This window comes from Phytophthora cinnamomi (assembly GCF_018691715.1).
Source record: "Phytophthora cinnamomi strain GKB4 chromosome Unknown Contig53, whole genome shotgun sequence".
Lineage (NCBI taxonomy): Eukaryota > Oomycota > Peronosporomycetes > Peronosporales > Peronosporaceae > Phytophthora > Phytophthora cinnamomi.
Genome location: NW_027150986.1, coordinates 1617730 through 1643451, shown reverse-complemented (window position 1 = coordinate 1643451; position 25722 = coordinate 1617730). Strand labels below are relative to the sequence as shown.

The 25722-nt window shown below is 53.7% G+C and overlaps 10 protein-coding genes across 10 annotated transcripts; 5 read left to right on the top strand and 5 right to left on the bottom strand.

Moving 5' to 3' along the window:
* Window positions 1-847: 847 nt before the first annotated feature.
* IUM83_00466 (Phosphatidylinositol-4-phosphate 5-kinase) lies at window positions 848-1838 on the bottom strand (the record flags this gene model as incomplete). Its single annotated transcript, XM_067924240.1, has 5 exons — window positions 848-922; window positions 987-1075; window positions 1164-1212; window positions 1282-1414; window positions 1522-1838. The coding sequence occupies 5 exons, from the start codon at window positions 1836-1838 to the stop codon at window positions 848-850; spliced, it is 663 nt and encodes a 220-aa protein (XP_067789224.1).
* Window positions 1839-1962: 124 nt separating this feature from the next.
* IUM83_00465 (uncharacterized protein) lies at window positions 1963-3215 on the top strand (the record flags this gene model as incomplete). Its single annotated transcript, XM_067924239.1, has 6 exons — window positions 1963-2190; window positions 2320-2400; window positions 2483-2562; window positions 2646-2822; window positions 2908-3013; window positions 3093-3215. 6 exons carry the CDS (start codon window positions 1963-1965, stop codon window positions 3213-3215), a joined length of 795 nt encoding a protein of 264 aa, XP_067789223.1.
* A 375-nt stretch (window positions 3216-3590) lies between these two features.
* On the bottom strand, window positions 3591-4346 carry IUM83_00464 (Friend of PRMT1 duplication; the record flags this gene model as incomplete). The annotated part of the gene is made up of 1 exon (XM_067924238.1): window positions 3591-4346. One exon carries the CDS (start codon window positions 4344-4346, stop codon window positions 3591-3593), a length of 756 nt encoding a protein of 251 aa, XP_067789222.1.
* A 137-nt stretch (window positions 4347-4483) lies between these two features.
* On the top strand, window positions 4484-6898 carry IUM83_00463 (putative anaphase-promoting complex subunit; the record flags this gene model as incomplete). Its single annotated transcript, XM_067924237.1, has 5 exons — window positions 4484-4585; window positions 4691-4998; window positions 5076-5619; window positions 5694-6218; window positions 6296-6898. The coding sequence occupies 5 exons, from the start codon at window positions 4484-4486 to the stop codon at window positions 6896-6898; spliced, it is 2082 nt and encodes a 693-aa protein (XP_067789221.1).
* A 138-nt stretch (window positions 6899-7036) lies between these two features.
* On the top strand, window positions 7037-8498 carry IUM83_00462 (procollagen-2-oxoglutarate 5-dioxygenase; the record flags this gene model as incomplete). Its single annotated transcript, XM_067924236.1, has 2 exons — window positions 7037-7786; window positions 7857-8498. The coding sequence occupies 2 exons, from the start codon at window positions 7037-7039 to the stop codon at window positions 8496-8498; spliced, it is 1392 nt and encodes a 463-aa protein (XP_067789220.1).
* A 12-nt stretch (window positions 8499-8510) lies between these two features.
* IUM83_00461 (Ca2-permeable cation channel OSM-9 and related channels (OTRPC family)) lies at window positions 8511-12429 on the bottom strand (the record flags this gene model as incomplete). The annotated part of the gene is made up of 15 exons (XM_067924235.1): window positions 8511-8639; window positions 8702-8764; window positions 8850-9014; window positions 9086-9166; window positions 9233-9417; window positions 9480-9609; window positions 9666-9816; window positions 9878-9958; window positions 10037-10092; window positions 10154-10184; window positions 11055-11135; window positions 11222-11306; window positions 11613-11662; window positions 11733-12256; window positions 12331-12429. 15 exons carry the CDS (start codon window positions 12427-12429, stop codon window positions 8511-8513), a joined length of 1911 nt encoding a protein of 636 aa, XP_067789219.1.
* Window positions 12430-12745: 316 nt separating this feature from the next.
* Window positions 12746-15605, top strand: IUM83_00460 (putative ATP-dependent RNA helicase; the record flags this gene model as incomplete). The annotated part of the gene is made up of 5 exons (XM_067924234.1): window positions 12746-13636; window positions 13714-14445; window positions 14520-14636; window positions 14709-15336; window positions 15400-15605. 5 exons carry the CDS (start codon window positions 12746-12748, stop codon window positions 15603-15605), a joined length of 2574 nt encoding a protein of 857 aa, XP_067789218.1.
* Window positions 15606-15631: 26 nt separating this feature from the next.
* Window positions 15632-17704, bottom strand: IUM83_00459 (putative integrator complex subunit; the record flags this gene model as incomplete). Its single annotated transcript, XM_067924233.1, has 2 exons — window positions 15632-17240; window positions 17304-17704. The coding sequence occupies 2 exons, from the start codon at window positions 17702-17704 to the stop codon at window positions 15632-15634; spliced, it is 2010 nt and encodes a 669-aa protein (XP_067788692.1).
* A 156-nt stretch (window positions 17705-17860) lies between these two features.
* On the bottom strand, window positions 17861-19783 carry IUM83_00458 (proline-tRNA ligase; the record flags this gene model as incomplete). The annotated part of the gene is made up of 1 exon (XM_067924232.1): window positions 17861-19783. One exon carries the CDS (start codon window positions 19781-19783, stop codon window positions 17861-17863), a length of 1923 nt encoding a protein of 640 aa, XP_067788693.1.
* A 1209-nt stretch (window positions 19784-20992) lies between these two features.
* On the top strand, window positions 20993-25684 carry IUM83_00457 (alternate phospholipase; the record flags this gene model as incomplete). The annotated part of the gene is made up of 11 exons (XM_067924231.1): window positions 20993-22299; window positions 23683-23817; window positions 23881-23942; window positions 24007-24310; window positions 24386-24456; window positions 24516-24592; window positions 24662-24742; window positions 24818-24922; window positions 24996-25124; window positions 25193-25339; window positions 25415-25684. The coding sequence occupies 11 exons, from the start codon at window positions 20993-20995 to the stop codon at window positions 25682-25684; spliced, it is 2688 nt and encodes an 895-aa protein (XP_067788686.1).
* Between the last annotated feature and the right edge of the window lie 38 nt (window positions 25685-25722).

Here is a 25722-nt window from a genome sequence, read left to right as displayed (position 1 = left end):
GAGGGCTTCTCGAGGACTGGTTTGGCTATCTCTTTTTCTCCTTTTCCTCCCACGAAAGATCCACCGGATAGGACCTCTGCGCGGCTTGTGTCTCCCTGACTGTGTGTACCTTCCTGCAGGTAGCCAGCCGTCGTGCGGAAAGTTAGAGAAATTTTTGTTAGCGTGAACTCGGTCTTTCTATTATTCAATGCAGCAGGCTGGGCTTTATGCGAACGAAAATACCGATGTTATCATCCTTGCGCGTTGTGTACTTGTGTTTGCTTGTGCGTGTTCAACCATGCCTCTGGTTGTGCGGTACTGCATTTACAAGTTGTCGTGTTTGTACACGTCCTCCAGTGTCACAACCTGCCGTACAGGATGTCTAGGCACTCCAATTCACGAAACGATGCCGGGAGAGACTAGGATGGTGCTGTGAGTCGTCCGATGAAAAGATGTTTGCCGCTGGTGGTAAGTCGACCCCGTTTGAAAATTCCAACTTCGAAAGGGGGCCCAGTTTCCGTGATGCCCTCGCCTCCTTCGGTTTCTCCCTCATCGTCTTCATCGTGCTCGCGGCAGAAAATGCCTCGCCCCGATGGAAAGCCATGAACCCACGTGCCGATGAATCTCCTTCCGTCGGGCGAAGACCACGAGCCGTAACCATGGATCTCGTCCTTGTGCCAATCGCCTTCGTAGACTTCCCCAGATGCGAAAGTCAGGGTACCAACACCATACCGCTCTCCAGCCTTATATTCGCCAGTGAAGACACTTCCACACTGAAAGCGGTGTACACCGTCGCCATTTAGCTCCCCGTTAACCCATTTTCCATGCAGTGAGCCCCCCGCTGAGAAGTATACACCTTTGCCGTGCATTAAACCTTGGCACCACGTGCCTTCATGCGAGTCTCCGCCCACCCACTCATACTTGCCAAATCCTTCTCGCTCACCTTTCACAAAATACCCCTCGTACTTGTCCCCTGAGCTAAACATCTTGATACCCCAGCCGCTTACTTGGTTGTGGCGCCAAGAGCCATCTATCATTTCTCCCGAGGAGAAGATCTTTTTGCCTTTGCCATGCATCACCCCCTTTTTCCATTCACCTAGGTAGACGGTCACCACAGTGAACACACTTCAGCCTTGAAAGGCAGCAAGAGTCGGCAACCAGCAAGTGTGCAGTGTGCTCCTCACCATCGTAGCTGTCGCCGTTCTTCCAGAAGAACGTGCCGTTCCCATGCATCTGTAACCAGTCCAACCCACACCTGATTAACGCCACTTCTTACACTGCCACGCCGAGCCAACCGAGTACCTTGCCAACTCGCCAATTGCCGACGTATTTGTCCCCGTTAGCCCACAGGTACGTCCCCGTTCCGTGGCGGTGGTTCTTGCGGTACATGCCTTCGTGGCAGTCTCCTGTCCCCGCGAACGTCTGCATGCCGAAGCTGGTCGCCACCAACACGCAAGTCCAAGCAACACAAGCAATCAGCTTCATTAAACCCGTGGACCAGAGATCGTCAGCCCAAACCAGCGAGCGACACGACACTCGCACCCTTCGAAGTCTCCGTGCACCCAGCCGCCCTCGAAAATGTGGCCCGATCGGAGTATGTGCACGCCGGTGCCATGCTTGCGCTCCTCCTCGTCCACGCCGCCTTCGTAGCGACTGCCGTCCGCGTACTGGATCACGACGGCCCCTCGCGGCTTCTTCCAGCGGATCGAGACAATCTCCGGGCTGCGGTCCTCCGGCCCAGGCGATTCGTCCGACTCGGACTGCGGCGTCGGCTCTTGCTTCTTCGAGCATCCAGCAGCAGCCGTCGCGTCAGTCTGGTACGCAGCGCGCGTCCCGCGGCGCCGCCCGCGATTCCCCATCAGAAATGACCGTCGCAGATGAATTAAGCGCGGTGCCATGGACGTGAGTGATGGTCATTTTCATGTATGGAACACCAATATCATTAAGGTCGCTGGATCAACATTTTCTCGAATTCTTTGAGCGATGCTTGAAGCGCTCCGCGTGTTCTTGGCCCTGCTGTGGTGGCACATCTGCCACTTCCTGGCGCACAACCTGCACGTGCGCGGCCTCAAGCCTGCCAGCCAGTTCTTCCACAAGGTGGTGATCATCGGCGACGACTTCGCGGCGGGCGTCGGCGACTACATCACCGTGGGCAGCGCCGGCGGAGGCATCGCCCCGTACCTCCAGAAGATCGTTTCGCAAGACGACAAGGCAAGCACCGCACAGCCGTCAGCACTTTGCAGTGAAGTTTCAACGCTGCCATCGATATCGGCCTGGCTCATGTCATAAGCATTGCGCACGCAGAATATCTAACAAGATACTTTTGCGCTCCTTCCCCAGGTCCGCCACACCTGGGCCATCATCAACGCCGGAGTGCCCGGATCCACGACGGCTGACTGGCTCTTGTCGTCGCCGAAGAAGGTAGGCTGCTACAAGATATTCACGCTATTATATCCAGGCGTGACCAGCGAACCAGACCTGACTTAACAACTGCGATGGCTAGTACTTCAACAACGTGTTTAGCTCGAGAGCCACGGCCGACGTGTCGATCGTGATCATCATCCTCGGATCCGTGGAGATCAAGTGAGAAATAACACGCATTGCTCGTTGCAACTTCCAAGGCAGAGCTATCATAGCCTACTAATGTCGTTGCCTCCTGTCAATAGAAACCCAAGCGCTGCTGGACACGAGATGAGGCGCAACCTCGTGGAGATATGTGATACCTTGCGAAAGAAGGGCAAGCAGGTGTGTTTGGCCACTGTTGCGGGCCCCGACCCGATTGCAACGGAGACAGACAGCGCCAGCTCGACGCTCAATACCGCACTCGAGCACTTTTGCAAGAGGTACGAGCAGTTTGGATGCACCACCCACACGCTCACGAATATCCGCGAGCGATGAACTGACGTTAAGATGTGCTTATCTTGATAGCACATCGACGGAAGACGCACCCGTAATTCTGGGCCCCCGTCTCGACACGTATGCATTCCGTCGCGAGAGTGCCCTTTGGGTTGACAAGCACCGGTTCAACTCGCAGGTACGAGCTTTAACCGTGCAGTCTCCTCAAGACGTCGAGATGCATCTCACCGGTCGGGTTGCCACTCTTTGCTTTGTAGTCGTATCGACAACTAGCTCGCAACACGGCAGACTTCTTGATCCCTATGATGACGGCCGTCGAATGGACTACTTGGAAAGAGCAGCTCGGTCGCGTCACCTATGACAAGGCCTTGTACGATTAAGGCTCCATCGCACGCGCCGCTCCGCTGCGGACGCTGTCACGAAGCCTCACAGTGCAGTCTTTCGCTCAATGCATTGCCGGTCTCCTTGCCCCTTCCTCCGCGCGAGCTACCGGTGACTGACTGGCTGCTCTGGCGCTTGGGGCCGTCCTCCAGATAAGATAAACACTAACACCACGGGAAACACGCGAGCTTTCTTTTTCTTTCGATTTGGGTATTGTCGTCTCTTCGCCGCCTTCGCTTTCCTCTCTCGCGAAGTTGGTGGGAGCTGCTCGTCGCCCCACACGCGGCCTGCACAAAGTGTTCACTTTTCGCTTCCATGTCATCGATCTACATGTCCACGTTATTCACCGCCAATGACTACGCTTCGTCATCTCCTCAAGACTCCATGTTGGTGTCTTGAGCTGGCTCAGTGTCCGTCTTGGTAGCGGCAGCGTTCTCTTGGGTCGGCTTGGCAGCCCAGTACTCCTCCATCTGACGGTCGAGCTGCACAGCCTTCGGGTCGGGGCCCTTGCCGGCTTCGTGCCAGTACTCGTCCATCTCCATGTCGAGGTCTTCTCCACTAGGAGGCTTGGACTTGCCGTCTCCGCGCCCACCGCGGCCGCCACGGCCACCTCGGCCACCACGGCCCCCTCGGGCGCCACGACCCGCGCCCCTGCCTCCGATCTGCTGCGGGGCCGCATTCTTGTTCTTGGGCGGCTTGTTCTGGTTGCCCTTGGGCTTAACGTCCTGCTGCACGAGCCCCTTCCTGTGCTTGCCGACGACCTGCTGGCGCTTGTTGCGGTTGTTCTGGGCGACCTGCTGCAGCTTCTGCTGCTGCTGTTGCTGCTGGAACTGCTTCTTGGTGGGGGCGGGCGTCTTGCCGCTCTTCTTGCCACCGGCCACGCGCAGCACCGGCTTGCCCTTCTTGGGCTGCACCTTGACCACCGTCACCTGATGCTGCTGCTTCTTCGGCTGCGCCGGACGCGGCGACGTCTCCTCGGCCAAGTGCGTGAAGCGGCTGGACAGCGGCACGGCGGACACGCCGATCACAGCTCGCGGCGTCTTCTTGCCCTGCGGCTGCAGCTGCTGCTGCTGGTTGATCTTGCGCTGGCCGCGGACGGACGCGCGCGGGGCTCCGGGTCGCCTGTACATGTCTTCTGCTTGGCTCTGGTCTGCTACTTTCGATACTGCCGGCCAGGGGAGCCTTTCGTACTTAATCGATGAAATGGTACGATGTACCATTTCTGACAGGAACCGACGAGATTCAAAACGGACCGACGCCGACCCCGATGGCGGCCATGGAGGAGGCGCTGGCGACGCAGGTGCAGCGCTACCTGGACGCCTACGTGTACGACAATGCGCGGTTCCTGGCAGAGCGGCTCGTTGCGCATGTAAGTATGGCTTCCCAGCGACTTCCGGCGCTCTAGAAGCTGCGCGGCAGCTGGTTGAACGAAAGTATCATTGCTCTTTTGACGCGTTTCTGCCGTTTCCGTCAGTGCCCAAGCGAGGAGAACGCGTTGCTTCTGGCCACGTGCTACTACCGCAACGGTCAAGCGTCTCGAGCTGCGGCGGTGCTGAGCGGCTGCTCCAGGCCCAAGAACCGCTACCTGCTGGCCTGCTGCTGCTTCGAGCAGGGTAAGCTGGTCGAGGCAGAGAACGCGCTACTCGGAGGCGAGAGCTACCACGTTGACGATGTAGACGCGATGGAGAACGTGCCAGCCGGCGCTGCTGGGTTGTATCTGCTAGGGCGGGTCTGCAGGCGCGGCAGCAGGAGGCAGCAGGCCATTGCCTGCTTTGTCAAGAGGTGGGGTAATGTTGACGACGACGTTGCACTTGGCGTGTTTGTATTGACCCGTGATATTGTTGCATTGGCTTGAGTAGTTTGGAGACAGATCCGTTTATGTGGTCGGCGTACGAGCAGCTATGTGAGCTCGGGGCTAATCTTGAAGCCTCAAAGTTTTTCGGCGCTGCGAACTACTTCAACACCACTGGACCGACAGATGAAGTGAATGACGAGTTCGATTCCAGGCTGGAATTTAGTGGTAGAAGCGCAAGAGGTGAGTTGCACTTCGGTGACGACGACGAGTTTTATCGTGGAGATAACAATGCTGAGGATCGATCCACGGACGGGACGTTTGCAACTCCAGAGCCCTCGCCGCATGCTGGTCTCGCTACGCCTAAAAACGTAGTAAACGCAGCATCTAGTGCGTCTAGACCGTTGGCGTATAAAACGCCAAATGTGAACAACAACGGTGGCAACGTCCATACGGCAACTGTTGTGAAGAAGCCACGAGTTACAGAAGGCATAGGAGCCCCCGCACGACAGAGGAAAACACATCGGAGACCTCTCAGTGACAGCGACGAAAAGTTTCGAGCTCATGCGAGATTGTCTTTTTCGGCCGCCGGATTCGACGATTCACCACTGGTAGGGGATATCCCGACGCAATGTTGTAAATTAGAGTGGTTGGCTGACTTCGGATCATTACCTTTTTTGCGTAGAACTCGTCGAAATTACCATTGGGCTCGCCAACGTCTCCATTGCCTACTCGACTCTTTTACCAGGACAAGACACCGGTCGGTGGTTTCTCTCATAACAAAGTGTCATCACACCAGGCGCGTGGCCGGCACGATGTTCTGCGTATGCTTAGCTCGTTTGGCTCGATTTATCATAAGTTAAGCGTGTACATGTGCCGAGAAGCTCTAGAAATGTTGGAGCGACTTCCTTCTTCTCAGCAGGCATCGGGCTGGGCGCAGCAGCAGATAGGTCGAGCATATTTCGAGATGGCTGACTACGTTCGGGCACACGAGGTATTTTGCGCCTTACACAGAGCGGAATCTCATCGGATGGAAGGTCTCGACTTGTACTCAACTACGCTGTGGCATCTCAAAAAGGAGGTGGAGCTTTCGTACCTGGCCCAGCAAGCCACAGACTTCGACAAGTTATCGTGTGAAGCCTGGTGTGTGGCTGGTAATTGTTTCAGCCTCCAGAAAGAGCACGATACAGCGTTGGCCTTCTTTCAACGGGTACGTTAGCCGTGCATTATGCCGATGGTAACAATTTGAGTTCCACGTTCTCATATCCTACTGGCGTATTTGAGCAGGCGATTCAATTGGACCCGTCGTTTACATACGCGTACACCTTGTCAGGCCATGAGTACGTGGCGAATGAAGATTTTGAGAAAGCGGTGAATTGTTATCGGCACGCAATTCGTGCCGATCCGCGGCACTATAACGCCTGGTACGGCCTCGGTACGATCTACTACCGGCAAGAGAAGTTTGAGTTCGCCGAGTATCACTTCACGCGTGCCCTGGAGATCAATCCTCGGAGCTCGTTGCTGCACTGCTTCCTCGGCATGGTTCTGCATGCCACTCACCGATACGATGAAGCGCTGGCCACACTCGCGGTCGCCGCCGAGCTGCAGCCTCTGAACCCCCAAGCCCGGTTCCAGCGCGCCAACGTATTGATCACCCAACAGCGGTACGATGAGGCTCTGGATGAACTCCACGTCGTGAAGAACTTCGCGCCTCGAGAATCTTCAGTGCACTTCATGATGGGCAAAGTTGCCAAAAAGCTCGGCCGTATCGAGGAAGCGATGAAGTATTTCACTTTGGCGTTACGCTTCCACCCCAAGGACAACAACCAGATCAAGGTGGCCATCGACCAGATCAACGAGCCGGATCACGACGACGATGACCGCATGTAGCACCTCCTACTTAGCAGAGTCGGGCACACCACACCCATAGCCGAAAGCCCGCGTATAGATACCTAACCTAATACCAGGAGCATGCCACATAGACATGGTGAGACCCACTTTTGGCCGATTTGACCCATTTAGGCGAAGATGGCATCGCCGACCGCGAGGGCCGAGGCACGGCTGCTGCTGCACCAGCTCACGCAGTTCGAAGATGCGAGCGACGCACTCGCCCGCCTCTTCGAGGGGTTCTCGGCGCAGGACTCCAGACGCTGCGCCGTGCTGCAGCAGCTTCTGCACTGGCAAAGCACGCCAGCTTCCCGCAGTCTCGTGGACGTGCTGGACAACTTGGAATCCAGTGGTGACGACACCCACTCGGCGGTGCGCAGTGACATGGAGCTCACAGTGCTGGGCAAACCGGCGCTGATGTTCGCCACCTCCATCTACGATGAGGAGCTCGCCTTGTTGATCTGGAGGGGGTTCATCCAGTTCCACGAGCGTCATCCGCAGTTCGATTTGACGCGCCAAGTGCTGGACAATTCGGCGGACTCGTTGGGATTTTCGGCTCTGCACTATGCTGTGGAGGCTCGGATGGACGATTTCCTGAGAGCGGTGTGCAAGGAGCTGAGGGAAGAGAAGACGGCGCACCTAGTTGGCCGCATCGTGACGCAAGACGTGACCCTGCCCGTGAATACTGCCCAGAACATGGGCAAGAACATTACCAGTGGAGGCTGCTCGCTACTTCATCTTGCGGCCAAGAAGGGCGAGTTGGAGATCGTGAAAATGTTCCTTGCACTGCCGATGCTGATGGACCCGAAGACGCTGCGCGATTGGGACGGAAACTCACCTGCCCGTGTGGCAGCTATCCACGGCCACGACGAGGTTGCTGCGTTTCTGGAGGTACGAAAGGCTATAGTGTTGCGATCAATTACGAGTGATCTAATAAACGTTCCTTGTACTGTCAAAACAGGTTATCACTGGTGAAGTACACTTAAGCGCTTCGGAAGTCGATGAACTGCGATCCAAGCGCGAGAATATGGCCAGAGAGCGATACCTGGCACACCTAGAGCCCCAGGAATCCATGCTAGAGCCGTCGGTGTTTTCAAATGTCTGGACACTTGAAGAGGCCACACTTGTTCGGGGTGAGGTGAATCGTTTGGCTGATGAGCAGGGTTGGTGCAAGGAGCGACACGCAGCTTACCAAACCACGGACATGCCGTGCCACCACGTTGCTGGGCTGAACTCCTGGGTGCGCGCCACCTTGGCTGATAGATTGTTCCCTCAAATCGCGAAACGATACCAGTTACCGAAGTCCAAGCGACTGCTTTTCCGTGACCTCTTTTTCGTCAAATACGAGGCACGGGAAGGTGAACGCTCCGGGCTCGCGCTCCATCGTGATGGATCCGTGTTATCATTTAATGTGCTGCTCAACTCGGCTGATGACTTTACTGGAGGTGGCACCTACTTCGATGCCACGAAGCATACTGTGAATATCACGCAGGGGGATGCTGCAGTACACAGTGGCAAGGTTCTTCACGCTGGTGCACCAGTGCTCACAGGCATACGGCAAATTCTCGTGGGGTTCCTTGACGTTGCTGATTGTGTGTACTAAACGCTTATGCAGCTACAAGCGGTGGAACTGAATGCCTTCGATGGGGGTATCTCCTTCAAGAGCGTATAGCCGCGGACACCAATGCTTTTCGTCATAAACTTCGTCGTCAAGAGACATTTGAATGGAGAGTGTAGCTTTAGCCTGCAAAAGTCCAGGGGTTAGCAACATTACCTCGATAGAACCAAATGCACATTATTCCTTACTCGCTCGAGTTCGAAGAAGAGCAATCGATCTTCCCAGACCTTGTCGTATGTGTTTCCCATCATCTACAGTACACACAATAGCAATAAACACAGCATTAGCTGCAGTCTACAATTTTGAGAGTGAATACACCATGATGCGTGTACGTACTGCGATCAAGAGATTCAGCAGCATAATTGTACCGACGGTTACAAAACAAAGGAAGAGTAGTATCGCAAGCAGGCCGCCTTCGTAAATGCTGTCCCAATCCCATGACCCCAAACTGATATTGAACGTCGTGGTGAGAGCTGCAAAATAGCTTTTACACCCTTCCAGCTGTAAGATAGATGACATTTCAGATCATAGCATGGTAAACCAGCAAGGCGCAAATCAAGACACTAGTTTACCTGAAGGATGAAAAAAGCGAAAGCAAAGCCCCCTAAGAAGACGCAGAACACCATCATGAACACCAGAATGTCGGAGAACATCTATTACCAAAAGCGCTGGCGTCAGTCTGACAAATTCAAAACCAAATATCAAAGCTGTTTTCAAACCTTTGCAATCATGCGAACAAATGGCCCAAGTGTCCTCGTGCCCCGGGCAAACTGAATCCACTTGACAAAGATTTGCGGCCCAACAATGGCCATCAAGGTGATACGAAAATTGTACCTTCGACGAATGTTGAAGCTATACAACGACTCCTGATAGACAATGAGGCGAAAGTCCTCTTGATCGAATTCTGGTAGTGCATATAGTTAGCGCGGCTAGGTAGTTTGAGAAGCGAGGTTCATCTGATCCTACCTGGCGATATCATTTCAAGAACGTCCGCGACCAACAAGAGCCATACACAGGATATTTGAACCACGTCAAACCAATTCCACTCATCGCGAAGGTAAACACGAAGACTCCCGCATTCTCTGTAGGATTGAAACTACAAAAAAGCTATTAGTACGATCGGCATGTATTTTAATAGAGTGGCTTACGTACCTCTTGGTGCGTGTAATACGTGTTGATGCCGAAGTAAACCAGCCTTGCCGCATCGCGAACATATTCCATATATCCAACATCCTCATTAAAGATGTTATTGCGATAGCCACCCAGAGGCATACCAACAAACGTATCCCCAATGCGTAAATACCTAAGTACCACAAGCACGTTAGTTTCTGTAAGATTTGGCAGATTCTGAACTAGATACATACGTGGCAATGAAAACTGCAACGAAATATACGAGATAGACTTTAAACTCGGAGCGAAACGTTTGTCGAGTAAAAGAGTTCCATCTAATGAGACAGAAAACTATTCAGTCGGCAGCAAATCCTCGTTTTCACGTAGAAACGCAAATACTTCGAAGTACGTACTTGTGGTCCAGCAGTTGCCGGAACCACGGATGAAATATGAGTTCCTTGCACTCTGTCTGTTGCCTCAATCACTGGGTGAGCTCGACATACATGAAGCTACTTTAATCAGAATCGTACCTGTACAATCAACCAAAGGGTTGGGCTGTGCCTACCACGAAATTCCGCGTGATCGTACACATACTCGTACAGTATTCCTTTGGGTTCGCAAACAATTTTCTGTGTGTGCCCCGCTTCATTTTCAGTCACCGTAAATACGTGTTGAACACTCAACACATTTCTTATGCGACGCAAGAACTTCCACAATCGTTTCAACACCTTTCTCAGGCGGCCAAACATTCGCAGGAATGGACCACGTAGTCGCTTTCGTCGAGGTGAACGGCCTTTTGCTTGACCCTTCATCTGCACGATCAATGCATCTCTTTTTTCTTCGAATGTTTTGAGCTGGTTGCTTACTGTCCAGCGTTGGTTGCGTTCACGAACATGCTTTAACATGCTACAGCGGAATAATGGATTGCGGAAGGAATCCATTGCTAAAACGGCCGCCTCCGGGACATTCTGGATTAACAAGTGAAACAGTTTGCTTCTTTCATGCAGCTCTCGCGCTTTGTTTATTTCAGAAGGCGCAACATGCTCTGAGACGACCAGTATGCCTAGTGTTTTTGGCGGTAGAATTGAACATCCAGGCGCGGATCGGAAGAATACGATATCCCGGCGATTGCGAGCGCACAAAAACGGAGAAACCAGCAAACTGTCGATAGTTGAGCACGTGCTGTCATTTGCAGCACCAACAGCGTCATGCCGCGCGTTGTTTCTTCCTGGCACGGTTTCAGGTGACACAGCCGCAGTGCCGCCCGCCAATGTCTTATTCGTAGTTCCAGGGGGTGAACGTTTGTGCTGTATCATGGCTCCAAAGCGAAAGTGCAGTGACGGCAATAGTTTGGCCTTCGCAGAGCCATCGGGAGATTCCACAAATGTCCCTCGCAAAACTGAACCATTCAGCATGGAGAACGAAACATACCGTGAAATGCGTACATCTGCGTGATTCTCGACAAAGTGAATACAAACACCGTGTCGCTGACTGGCAATGGCAAAATGTAGTCTGTACCGGGTGATTATTGGAGCAGCACGAGTTAGTATTTGATATACTTTTAAGTAGCTCCATCCGAACCAGAATACTACACGTACGGGGTTTCTCCGGATTTGTTTTGAGCGTTTATATTCGCACCGTTCGCCAACAGAAGTTTGCAAAGCGTTAAATGCCCACCCTCAGCTGCATAATGCAAAGGAGTATTACCGACGGAATCTTTCGAGAGAACCAGAGGATGGCCACAAATTTGAAGTAAGTCTTGTAAGGTGATGGCATCTTCGTGCAATTTGTCGAGCGAATCCGAAAACCGAGCAAAAGATACGCCAACATCAGCCACAAGTGCTCTCATTTCTGCATCCGATTCGCTCACCAAACGCCTCGCTTTACGCATTTCGAGAACCAACTCCAGAAGATGACTGAGCTGCATAAAGCTGTACTTTTGATACGGGGAGTTCATTGGATGCTCATTCCAATGCATAATCAATTCACTGACAAGGTCCGTGTATCCTCGTTGTGCAGCCACATGCATAGCAGTGTATCTTCGCCAGTGTCATAGAAAAAATTAGATTGCGAACGAATCAAAAGCATAAAATGCAAACGACCACGTACTGCGCTAAACCGTGTGGCTGCAGGAGATCCAGACCGTCGTTCGCTTCGTTTCGTAAGATCCGAAGAATCTTGGGAAGATTAGGCTCCGCGAGTCGAAGAACGCCGCTTTCCGTTGTCATTGGCCCAGGAATGAGGGGTCTACACCGGCAGCATTCGTCGAACAGTAGTTTGCTCTGCAGAGCGAGGTGCTGCTTATCTCTTTTCTCCAGCAACAAGTTCATCCTGTAGTATCTCCGCATTGCTCGGTTGATCTTAGCCGCCGCCCAGCCTTCCGGTCGTTCATCTTGACCGAGTCCGAACTGGCCGGCTAGGAGTTTTCTGAGGTAGTTACCGCCCTGCATCATCCGGGTCGGACTCTCCTTGATCTCCGACTTCCTCGGCTGCGGGGCAGTGTGGGAGTTGGGGTGGGGGCGCGTGTGCTGCGCTCGAATGTGTTCATGTCTTAGCTGCAGACGCGGAGGCCGCTTGCGCACGTCCTCCAGTATCACTTGCTTGTGATGCTTCTTCTTGTAGGCGCGACTCTCCTGCTCGTCGAGGGACAAAAGTCAGGGCTCGAAGCTGCTACATGTACAACATTTTTCTATGCACTTCGGGCCACCTTGACGTGCGCTCGGTAGTCCTCCATAACCTTGTCACGCGGCGCTGGAGCGCCTGGGGGCATGGCAGGCACTGCGAGGCGCCTCGCACTGTCCTCCATCGTACTGGGCTTTGGCGTCGTTTCGAGGGAGTGGAAACATGGCTACACTCGCTCCTCCTGTATTAACAATAAAGGGAAATGTGTTTTTGGTCCGTTTGTTTAAAATAATTGAGAATCGGTCAGCCATTTTCGAATTAAACGTTAAAATCTATTTTTAGAAAAACTGAGCGTACATAAAGCCCAAACAAATAATTATTGGGAAATTGTACTCCTGAGTACAATTTCCCAATAATTATTTGTTCGATTGAACCATCAAGATGGGCGATTATTGGTAATGCAGGCTAATGGCGCGAAGGCGCCAGCGTGTTCGGACGCCATGGACGGTGCCTTCTTCTCGTTCCCGTACGAGCCGTACTCGATCCAGCTGGACCTGATGCGTCAGCTGTGGGACACGCTGGAGCGGGGCCACTGCGGCATCTTCGAGAGCCCCACGGGCACGGGCAAGTCCATCAGCCTCATCTGCGGGGCTCTGACGTGGCTCACCACGCACACGGACGAGTACGGACTGCTGCAGACCCCGCAGCCTGTTGCAATCGACGGTTCAAAAGCTGCGGAACAAGAGCCGAAGAAGGAGAAATGCGCAGAGCCGAGCTGGCTGAGCGACTTCGAGCAGAAGACGGCGGATCGGGAGATCAAGTTCCGCCAGCAGATGGCGAGGGAGGCGCTGGCCGGCATCGAGAAGCTGCGGCTCGAGCCCGAGGCGACGACAAAGAAGCGCAAGATGGCGATCGCCTACAACCACAACGAGCGCAAGCGGGGGCGTCAGAGCATCAGCAGACGAGAGAGCAAGCAGCAAGGAGAAGATGGAGACGAACACTTGGTGGATGCCTACGACAGCGATCGAGTGCGTCGCGGGAGCGCGGACAGTGGTGAGGAGAGTGCAACCACTAGCGGTCGTTTCGGCGAGGAGAAGCCAGATTTCGGCGTCGTGAAGATTATCTACTGCAGTCGGACGCACTCGCAGATCTCCCAGTTTGTTCGAGAAATCCGGAAGACTGCGTTCGCAGAACGGATACGCGTGGTGTCGCTGGGCTCTCGCAAGAACTTGTGCACGAACCCGAATGTCACCAAACTGAACTCGGATTTGAGAATGACCGACAAGTGCTTGGATATGATGCAAAGCAGCAAGGCGAAGAATGGCAAGAGAGTAGGCAAATGCCCATTTTACGAGAAAGAACTGTTGGGTCACTACAAGGATTACGCTCTTGTAGGGTGTCGTTATGGATGAGCGAGCTATTTGCTGTTGGTGTCTTACGGTGCGTATTTTCATGTATGTATGCGTAGGCTCATGTGCAAGATATCGAGGACCTGCACACGCTGGGTGAAGATATGTCAATTTGCTCTTATTACGGCACTCGTGAGAGCATCCCGCTTGCGCAAGTTGTCACGGTTCCGTACTCGTTGCTACTGAGTAAAGACGCTCGAGAAACGCTTGGCCTCGGGCTAGAAAACAACATTGTGATTTTTGATGAGGCGCACAACATTGTTGATGCGATTAACAACACATACAAGGTCGAGATCACTAGCAAACAGTTGGTTGTCGCGCGAAGGAGTCTCTGGTCATACTTCTCCAAGTACGAGAAGCGGTTCAAGGGCAAGAATGCTTTCTACATTAAACAACTCTTGTCAATTTTGGAATGTTTGACAAAATTTCTTCGCCAGCTAAGCAAGTCTGCAGGGAAAGTTACGTCAGATGGCGACGACGATGATGGTCTCACAGGAGCGCTGATGATGACCATCAATGACTTTTTATTCAGTGCTCGGATCGACCACTTCAATATGTTTAAAATTCTCGAGTACCTTAGTGAGAGTGGACTGGCGAAGAAATTGATGGGCTTCGTCGAATCTACAACTACGAGCGGCACACATATAGCCCCGCGGCCACAAGCAGCCACAGACGAGTCTGATGAAGGTTTTGAAAGCCGTCACGTATCACCCTTACGAACGGTTGAGGCTTTGTTGAAGGCTTTGACCAGCGCAGGGGGAGATGGCCGCATTTTCGCTCAGCCACACAATGTACGTCACGCTTACGTAGTTGAGTTCCCAAGCGCATTGTTCCAAATTCTTGTTGTTGTTGCTTCTGTGACCAGGGAAGCAAGGGCGTTGAAGGTTTGATCCGGTTTATTTTGCTGAATCCTGTCATTCACTTTCAAGAAATCGTGAAAAAATCACGGAGCGTCATTCTTGCTGGCGGGACAATGCAACCAGTAAGAACGAACGAAATTGTTCGGTACTACTTCGAAGTGTTAACATTTGTTCCGTCGTGCTGCTGCCGGCAGATATCCCAAGTGATTGATCAACTCTTCACTTCCATCCCGAGAGAAGATGTAGACCTGTTTTCGTGCGGACATGTGATTCCCCCCGAAAATTTGCTGGGTTTTAGCCTCGCCTCGGGTCCTTCTCAGAAGCACCTTGAATTCACTTATTCCAGGAGAGGTGATATGGAAGCGCTCGACGAACTTGGCCGTATACTTTCGAACCTTGCGCGGATCGTGCCAGGTGGTATTGTGGTATTTTTCCCTTCGTATCGCTTTGAAGAGAACGCGGTCCGTCGATGGCAAACTACTAAACAGTTCGAGCAAATTCAATTGAAGAAAGCCATATTCAGAGAGCCAAAGAAGTCCGACGAGCTCGCCGAGGTTCTAACGCACTATTCTGCTGCATGCTCGGAAGTCAACCGCAACGCCAGTGGAGCTATGTTACTCAGTGTGGTCGGTGGCAAGATGTCCGAAGGAATTAATTTCAGTGATGAGTTGGCTCGATGCGTTGTGATGGTGGGCATGCCTTATCCAAATGCTAGAGACGCCGAGCTAGTCGAAAAGATGGCATTTCTGGACAAGACAAGCCCCGGATCTGGTCGGCAGTTCTACGAGAGTCTCTGCATGAAAGCGGTGAACCAGTCTATTGGTAAGTTTTACGTCGGTGTCTCCTAACGGATAGTCCATCTCTAACGCATTCTTCATGTAACAGGGAGGTCAATTCGTCATCAAAAGGACTACTCCACCATTCTGTTAGTAGACCATCGATACTCAAACCCAGCAGTTCGTAGCCGTCTGCCTGAGTGGATCCAGAAGCGTGTCCAACCTCCGGCATCATTCGGGCAAGTATACTCGCAACTGGTACAGTTCTATCGAGCGAAGGAAAGCCCAGAAACGCTCAGCAGTAGACAAACCTAACAGATCACGAGATTTATCCTTTATCTCTACTTTGATAGCTGTTTCTTGTATTCGGCATGAACGACCTGCTTTGCAATTCCAAGCACTCGACCAGCCAATGCCTCATCGTCGTAAGACCACTCCATGTGGACTTCCCATTCAGCAGATACTGACACTCCTACCGTGCGGAGCTTCAACCAACGGTCAATCTTCTCTATGGTAAGGTGGCGAATCCACTTGGTTAGACTGACCTCCAACGCTTTCAGAAGTTGAGCCACATCGGCTTGGGGTTGCTGCTCACTCTCGTCCTCTTCATCAGCTGACTCAACTGCTGCAGACAGGAGAAAAGACAACGCGGAGGCGGGGCGCGAGCTTTTCTTCTTCACGCGAGGCGACGGCTCGAACGGCTTCTTCCAGGAGTAGGAGAAAAATAACGAGTGCTTCTTCTTCTTTAAGCGCCGAGCACCATTTCCGCTTGACACCAGCATAAGTTTTCGCTTGGGCTCAGCAATCAGCATGCCCTGGACATCTGAAGGGTTGTTGAACATGGCCTTGTGGATGCGAAGCGGAATGTCACGAGCAGGTTCGATGGGTGTTCGCCCAGAAGGATTTATCCCCTTCACACTCACACCCAAGCTGATGTTTGGATCCATCTTCAGCTGGTTCTGCACGTGGGTTTTGACAAAAGCGAGGTCGTCTGCAACCATGTAGTCGAGTATGATCTGGCGTGGTGCCACGCGTGATATCAGCTGAACGATGCTCTTGGTGTCCACTTCATCACCGCAAGGCTGGTAGTGAACCCCACACTCCACATTCACACCCAAGCGCTTGCTGACACGTTTCCGTTCGGGATCTGCATACAGCAAATAATTAACTGTGCCAGGCGTGCAGTACTCTGAAAGCACGATGAGGTTCTTGGGGTCACTCGCGACTGCCTTAATCGCGCGCAACGAATCGCCTTGAGAAATATTAGCTGGTCCTGTAAACAACACGAACGGGCCTGATTGCTGCAGCCGCTTCCAATCAAACACTTGCAAGTCGGTAGGACTTGGTGGTCGTTCGCGAAGCAAGCTCTGAAGTGCAGGCGTGCACGTGCGCGAAAGCACAGGCAGGAAACGACTGGGGTACTCCATGGCTGCATCCGACAAATAAATCGGACACCCAGCGGACTTTCCAGTTGCATCTTTCATTTGTTGCCAATGCTCCAGCAAGATCGTGATCAGTTCGTGGAAGTAGCCCAACCGGTAAACAGGGATCACAACTTTGCCGTTCGAGCTGACGCACTCCAGAATAACCTTCACGAGCTCCCTCTCCATAGCGCTTTGCGTCTCCGACACCGTCACGGCAAAGGAACTGCGAGTAATCAGTACATTAGGCTCCAGCCTCGGAATCTGCGCCGGTAGCAGCACTCGACCACCCGTGAGGTTAAAGTCATTCGCGAACAGGACCGTCGACGCCCCGATCTCCAGGTAGAAGGCGCAGCCGCCTGCCACATGGCCCGAGTGATAAGCTGTGACCTTAAGGTTCTCGTTCACAGTCACACAAGCCTTCAGTGCAACAGCCTTGGCCTTCCTGAACGCTGGGGGGATATCCTGGACGTCGTAGGGTGCTGACAATCCGCTGCCTCCGTCCTTCACCTTCCCGTGGCACCCAGTCCTGTAGCCCAGCAGAAACACCGTCAGTCTGTGGGGATGCCCCTCCTATATTGTATTTCCTCACCAGTACTCCGCCAGGAGATGCGGCGCGATGGCTCGTGTGCCATGTGTCATAATGATGGCTGGAGGCTGTTTCTGGCTCGGGTCCTGCGCCGCTGCAGTCGATGGGGCCACCCACGACACCCCGCACTTCTCAGCGACGTATGGCAGCATGTAGCAGGCGCCAGGGCGGTAGTCCGGCACCAGGATGGCGTCTACAGTGCCCCCATCGCGCCTCAGCAGGTCTTTCAGTTCGCGGCGGTACTGCGTCGCTGCGGCCTCAAAGTCCTCGGCGTTTGCGTCTTCCTGCGAGTAGAAGGACGTGTCTTTCGCCTCCCCGCAGCCCAGCAGGACGGTCGTGCCTGTGGCCTCGTCGCGCAGACAGAAGGCGGCGCCGTTCCCGAGCCGCTCCACCGAAAAGCTCATGCTGTCGAATGCCTGTTGCTGCGAGGGGAGTGAGCTGGTGCTATGTGGTACACATAATACGCACTTAAGATGAAATTTGTGGTGTGTCCACAAACACTTCAACATGGACAACTTGTCCAAGTTGAAGCGGTCTATTGCTATTAGGGGTTGCTGTAGCTAGAATGTGCCGGATTGGACGAGCCCGGCGAAGAAGGCCGGCAACTCGTCCGGGGGCAGGAAGGTCTTCTCCATGGTAGCCCGCGTCTGAACCTCCACGAGACCTTCCTTTGTGAAGCGCTTGCCGACGACGACGCGGTAGGGGTATCCGATGAGCTCGGACTCGGCCAGCTTAGAGCCGGGGCTTTCGCGCCAGCGGTCGTCAAGAAGCACGTCGTCTCTCACCAGCCCCGCCACTTCACCCGAAGCGAGTTGGCCAGCAATTTGCCATGCAGCCTTGGACACGGGGTCATCCTGCTTCTTGCTTCCGATGGACATGACGAGGACCTTATACGGAGCAATCTCCGTGGGCCACGCGATACCGTGGTCGTCGTGCGAGGCCTCGACGGCGGCAGCGACCAGCCGACTAACACCAAGACCGAAGCACCCCATCTCTAACGGGTGCTTGTTGTTCTTAGCGTCCGTGTACGTCGCACCAAATGGCTTCGAGTACTTCTGACCGAGATAGAAAACATGCCCCACCTCGATGCCGCGCTTGTCTTCAAGCACTGCCGCGTCTCCACCGTTGCAGCGTGAGCAACGGTCACCAGCCTGAGCCAGGCGGAAGTGTCCCCAAGCAAGATGAGTATACTCCTGCTGCGTGGAAAGGTTCTCTGCAGCGGCAATCAGTGCCGCCACTGCTGGAGTGGAATGCTTCAGTGAATCGTCCAGGAGCAAGTGCAATTCTGCAGAGTCATCACGGTCCGCAAGTACCTCGGCGATCTTAGTACTGTTCGTGATCACGTCGCCCTCATCGCCGCCGATGAACGGCTTGGCGGCGAGTTCATTCACCTCTCGGTCATGACGTGCAAAGCACAGTGCCATTCGAGGCGGCGAATTGTCCTCACCGCCGTCATTTTCAGCAACCTCGAAGTCCTTGCTTTCCTCGTGCTCGTGGACTAATTTGAGCGAGAACCCGTCCGGTCCTGCAGCCTCTTGAAGTGCTATCACGGTTTTCCACACCTGCTCATCTCCAGTACGAACCTGTTCCTCGAGCTGCGCAATGATGGCACCCATCTTAGCGGAGACCTCGCCAATTTGCTCCGTGGAATCTACAGGCGGCAACGCCCCCTCCGCCTTCTCCACATTAGCCGCATAGTCACACTTGGACGAAGAGCACGAAAGAATCGCGTCTTCACCGACGTCTGCCAGCACATGGAACTCGTGCGACAAATTGCCGCCAATGTTTCCGGAATCGGCCTCCACGCGCTTCACCGGCAGCTTGAGTCTCGAGACCAAGATGGCGTTGTACGCCGCAGAGACGTCCTGATACGTCTGCAGCGCCCCGTCATACGTCGCATCGAACGAGTACATGTCCTTCATCACGAACTCCCGCGCCCGCAACAGCCCGAACCGCGGGCGGATCTCGTCGCGGAACTTGCGGCCGATCTGGTACAGCCGCAACGAGTTGTCCGCCGCCCCCGCAGTACTGTAGTGCGCGGCCACGAGGCTGGTGATGCTCTCCTCGTGCGTCGGCCCCAGCACCAGCAGGTCTTCGCGTCGGTCCTCGAGCGTCATGAGCTCCGGCCCGCGGCTCTGCCAGCGGCCCGACTGCTTCCACAGCTCGTTGGGCGTCAGCACCGTCAGGTCCACGCGGTTGCCGCCGATCTTGAGCATCTCGTCGTCGATCAGCGCCTCCAGCTTGGCCACCACGCGCCGGCCGAGCGGCAGCAGCGCGAAGAGGCCGTGGCCGCCCTTGCGCACGAACCCGGCGCGGACCAGCAGCTGGTGGCTGGGCACTGCGGCGTCCGACGGCGCCTGCTTCTCCGTGGGGGCCCACAGCACGGACCGCAAGGCGCACGGGGCGGCGCGGATCGACTGCGACGACGACAGGCGCCGCCCGACGGACGCCAAGGAGCTGCGGCGCGCGCGTACCGTCCACATCTTTGACCAGCGAACAATGTGCGGCGCATAAAAGGCAAGTATCTATGGGGTGTGGTGCACACCACTTACAGGTCAAGTTGCAGTGCATCAATTGTGTGTTTTGTGCTGTCCGACCTTCGGATTCCCCATTGAAGATGTCTCTCGGGGCAGTTTGGCGCGTGGAAGGACCGGCGAGTTTATGCTTGCTGCCAGCAAGTTGCTGGTCATCAGCCAAACACACAAGCTCGTCGTTTGCAGTCTCGAGCACATAATACTCCCTCCACCCCGCACGTTTCAACGAACACAAACAAAATTTGGGAACTTCAAGCAGAAGCTCCAAAGGCAGAGGCCTCGCAGAGAGAATTCGCGATAACGCGTGTAGGTCTCTATTATTGTGATAGAGCGTCGGCAATGCAGGCTACGCATCGCGCTGCCATTCAACCCGACTCTCTCTCCTGAGAAAGAAGCACATGCGGTGGTCTATCGACACACAGCAAAACAACTGCATGCACGTGATGTCGACGCCGGTGCACTTCTCTCCTCTTGTCGATTGCGCCTGCAGCGGCATGCCTTCACGCCGCAAGTTGGACACTCACGTGGGGTCTGGCGCGAGCACCAGCTGGGCCAGGAGGGCGGAAATGAGCCCCGGTGCTTCCTCTACGCGATCTCACTCCACCTTCGCTCCGCTCCATTTGTTTGCAGTGCATGCACTGCAGCAACGTGGTTCGACTCCTTCCATCGCCAGTTCGTGGCTCGACCTCCATCGTCGTGACAGCGTTTCTAACGGCAGCGTGGCGCTCTCGTCAAGCGCGGCGAGCGGCGGCCGGTTTCGGGAGCGTTTTGCCACCACCGTCGTGATGGGTTCATCTTCACCTTCACAGCCGAATCACAGGGCTGTGAAGGTGAAGATGTGCTTCACAACAGGGATATCACGCTGCTCCCAAGCGCAAGTGAGCTGCTGAGCACGCATGTCGAAGTTGGGGGAGGAGTCCAACGTAAGAAAAAAAAGTGTAGGTGCCCGCTGGATACTCATAATCGCAGTTCCATAAAACGTTGTGCGTGTCTCACTCGAGGTCTCTATGCGGCGCCGTCTCTGTCCCGCAATGAGTACACAACTTAATATTTCGCCCAGCGTGCTCAACAAAGCTAGCAACAGCTGATGCGCTAAAAAAAAAAAATAGTCCGCAGAACGAGGTCAGCCGAGCGCAGTATCATCTTTTCCGCGCGCCGATGGCTTCAAGCTGGCGGCAGCAACCGCATCTGGACCCGTGGGCCCCGCCGTCGCCCCCGCCGCTGCTGGAGGAGGCCGCGCCCAAGCCCGTGAAGACCCGCTTCTCGCGCCGCAGCACGCGCGCCAAGAGCCACGCGCGGCAGCAGGCGCAGCACGTGGAGCTGGAGGTAGAGGAGCTGGCGGAGCAGCGCGAGCGAGACAAGCGCCGCAGCCTGCTGGCCTCCATGTTCGGCGAGCGCCGCGGCTCGCGCTCGTCCTCGGACGCCAGCGCGTCGTCGTCGGCGGTGGCGCAGACGCAGACGCTCGTGCAACGAGAGAAGGCCTTCCGCCTGGTGCGCCACGGCTCGGACCCGCTACTGAACGACGCGTTCTACGCCACGCAGGTGCAGGTGGGCAACTTCGTCAAGATGGGCTGGCTCACCAAGCAGGGCCACATGTGGAAGAGCTGGAAGACGCGCTTCTTCGTGCTCTTCTCGGACGGCACCTTCGCCTACTACAAGAACAAGGGCCGCAAGAAGATCAAGGGCTGCATGCAGCTCAACGACGGCGTCGTGTCCGTGCAGCACGTGGACATCCGCCTGGCCGACAAGGCCTACGTGTTCCAGATCGAGAAGGGCTTCTACAAGCTGCTGTGCTACTGCTGCAGCCAGTTCGAGGCGGAGCTCTGGGTCGCTGCGCTCAGGTCCGTGCGCAGAGTGGCGCCGCCGTGCTACGAGATGGACCTGACGGCCACGGAGGAGAAGGCGGGCTCCAATGCGGTCACCAGACACTTGAACAAGATCTTCATCACGGACAAAGAGATCGCCAAGAGGTTGGCGGAGTTCAAGGTCAACGTGCACGACCACTCGTACGCGGCCATTCACAACTTCATCGTGGAGCTCGACGACGCGATTATCGATCGGCACCATTTGGAGTTTTATCAGGACCCGGAGATTGAGCTACTGCCGGGCAACGAACTGGTGCGGCTGATTCGGCGGCATGTGGAAGACCGCGTGTTCATTCCGTTGTATGCAGAGGCGTACGCGAGTCTGGAAACCGAAAAGGTGAAGACGAGGCGCAGCAACCTTGAGCAGAATCTGAAGGTGCTGAAGCTGAAAACGCAAGCCGATTTCGGCATTTCAAAGGACCTGTCGGTTTGCGATTGGAAGCAAGCCATAAGCGTGGTAAATATGCTGGATTGTGTGTCATTACCCACGCACAAGTTCGAGGTCGTTCTATCGGCTGGAAAAGCTATCACAGAGCTGATTGCTCAATACAACGGTGAGCTCTTCGAGGTTTCAGATGAGATGCTCACGGCGATTTTCCGGTACGTGGTAACGATGTCGTCGCTGAGTGATCTGCCAACTCTCCGTGCGCTTCTGAAGTACGGATACCAGCACCACCCAGCGTCCCAAAACAAAGCAAACGTGGTGGCAGCTTTTCTCAATGCGATCAAGTGGGTGGAGTGCTTTGAGGTTGGCGATGAGAGCTACCAGTTCGATTCCTTGGCACTTGCAGGATCTCGTGTTTCTGTATCCATTTCGACTAATGATGTCGGCATTCAGTTTACGACGGATGGCAACGGACGAGGAGCAATCGTTTACAATGTCAGAAAACTATCTCAAGCGGCACTGAGCACTGCAATTGTTCCTGGGCTGTCATTGATCGCGATTAATCACGAGCCAGTTATTGGAATGCCTTTCGACAAGATCATTCAACGCGTGCGGACAGCCGCGCTCCCGAAGCAACTCACCTTCATGACGGAGTTTTATTATTACCAACTACTGTCACTGGACTCGGAAATGTATCAGTATTTGACGTGCATTGCAGCTCGCCGTGGTGATTTGGACTCTGCTGCCTGGATGCGATCATCGACCGTCGAACTCAATACGCTTTGCTCATGGGAAAAGTCTCGTGGAAAGCAGGTTTTTGGATTCACCCCTGTATCTGGAAAAGGGTCGCCACTTCACGCAGCTGTACACAACGGCCAACTGGGAATGGTGAACTACCTTATTTCGAAGGGAGCAGACGTCAATCTATGCAATCACAAAGGACGACGTCCGCTGCACATTGTGAAACAATCGATCGACATGGCAATGATTATTCAAAGTTTAATCAATGCAGGGGCTGACATTGATGCTATGGAGAAACACGGGCTTACCCCGTTAATGTTCATGTGCTCCAGAGCATCTCTCGAAGGATCAGCGACACTTTTGGCACTTGGAGCCGATGTTCACTGCGTTGCGTGGACAAATGGATTTTCAGCTCTGGAGTTCGCAGTGAAAAGTGAGCATACAGAATTGGTCGAGTTGTGCCTCTCCAAGGGATCAAATCCTAATGCACCTACCTTAGATGGGAACACCAGCCTACATTTGGCTGCCGCTCTAGCCCACACTGATATCATCCTCCGATTATTACAGGGCGGTGCAAACCCCAACGTTCAAAATCGGTATGGTCAAACTCCGTCTGCACTTTTGCTTGCGGCTGCACCTAGCTGTGGTGGTGATGCACGTATCCTATGCCTCGAGGTTTTAACTTGTGCTGGCTGCCGCCTCGACAAACGCGATCTCTTTGGCCGTCAGGCTTCTCATTTAGCTAACATCGCGGGAGACTCTCACGTCGTTGGACTACTCCGCAAGATGGGTTCGTTGAATCGGGAAACCAAAGGTGTCGATGTCGACATCTTCGGTTGTTCTTCTGTCGATTACAGCCACCGCATTGAGGTGAACAAGACTGCAAGCTATCTGGGGTCTCAGATGCCCAACAATTCGTGGAAAATTGTGGAAAAAGATGGCCATTTGTCTCGATCGGCACGTTCAGGCTCTGTTGAAGATTTGATCCGGGGGTTAGTTGCAGGGACCGAAGTGGACTTGGTGGATGTCGTGTCATTCGTTCTATTTCTCGACAGCTTTTCGAGCTTGAATGAAGTAGTGGATCGGTTGAGCGCGCATGTTCGGAATGGTGTTAAAAGTACGTTCTCACTTCGGGGTCAAATCTCAGGATACCAAACTAATGCGGTTGTGTTTTTGTGTAGGTCACGGGCTTATCCGTCTCTTTATAATGGTTTTGCTTTTCAGGCAGTCTGAAACTAAAGAAGCCGACGACCTGCGTGATCGTTTCTACAGCCTCATCAGTCTTAACATCGACGTCTCGAAAGACAAACTGGTCCCTCTGATTGAAGAGTATACATCACTTTATAAGGAGTATTTCTCCTTGCGTGGAGCTGGAAATTATGCAGTAAACTACCAAGCAATTCCAGAAATGATGAGCAAAGTTTACGGTATGGAGTCAGGCTTCGACCCCGTATCTACTGAACCCTTTCCAATTCATTTGCACCGGTAAGTTGCGTGGTCGCAAAGTGTAGATGGACCACCGTGTCTGACGAAGTATGTGCGTTTTGTCTGGTGTCCCAGGTTCATTGATGCGGAACGATGGGCAGAGCAGTGCACTCTTTTGACCCACGCAGTGTTCTGCAAGATTCCGGGTAAGCCGTTCGCTTATTTTTTTAGAAGGTGAAAAGGCGTTAATGTTGCAATACTGTAGTTCGAGATTTTATTCCGACAGGATCGAAAAAGAAGCACTCGGTTGAGTTCACGAGTGTTAAGCGGTGGTTCCAGCACGTACGTTCCAAAATAACCCACCTAGTCTGATGAGAATCGGTACTTACTTCTTTTTGTGCAATCACGTAGATCTCTGCTTACGTGATCAACGCTGTTCTTGTTCAAAACACCCCTGAAGAACGTGCCGAAGTGATATCGTTTTATCTCAAGGTAATGAAGTTGACGAAGGTGGTGCAACAAGTTATTGGTGTCAGATCTAACATTTCCCGTGCTATATGTATTCAGGTGGCGGATTACTGTATTTCATTACACAACCACGACACGCTGGCTTCGATTTTATACGCGCTACAATCTACTGCAGTTCAGCGACTTCGAAAGACAATCGACTGTGTAGGCTAACTGTTTATGTTGGGTTGGGTTGGTCACTGTTCCTGACCGTGTGGTGTTCATTTGTACATTACAGCTTAGCTTGGACGCAAAGAAGATGATGAACGAGATGCAGCTCCTTTCAGACAAGGGTTGTCGTGAAATGAATAGATTGATGCGTAAAACCGCGAATCCCAGCATGCCCTACATTGGACTATACCTTCAGGTAGGTATCGTTTGATCGGATTCCCCTCTTACGACGAGAGTGGCTGACACGACAGTTAATTCTTTTAGGGCTTTGTCGGGCTCAATGAACTACCTGCTTTTGACAAAGAGGGTCTGGTGAATGCAAATCGGCTACGAAGGATGGGCGAGCTGTCAATGGAAATCCTGCATCGACAGTCTGTTGCCTACACGCTTCGGCACGACGAAGATGTCAACGTGAGTTTCAACACTATTGTTGCTATAAATCTTACCTTGGGATACCTTGCTAACCTGATTTTGTGTGCCATCAAGAAACTACTGCACGTCTCCCTGCCATACTCTTCGGAAGAGAGCCGATATGCGCGATCATTGGAGCTGGAGCCGCGCGAAGCTGACGCGATGCCCTTGAGCGATCGTGGTTCGTGTACTGTGATTGATGACGACGTTGACCTTGAGAGTGAAGTCCGCGAGTCAATTGGTGGTGACGGGACCTTCGGGTTCCGTCAGTGGATCCGGAAGCAGCAGGTAGTACACCGAAACCGTTCGCGGTCATCGGTTATTGCTTTGTACGAGTGGGTGTAGTTGGTGTCTGTGGACGCGCTATTAGTTTTATCTATTCG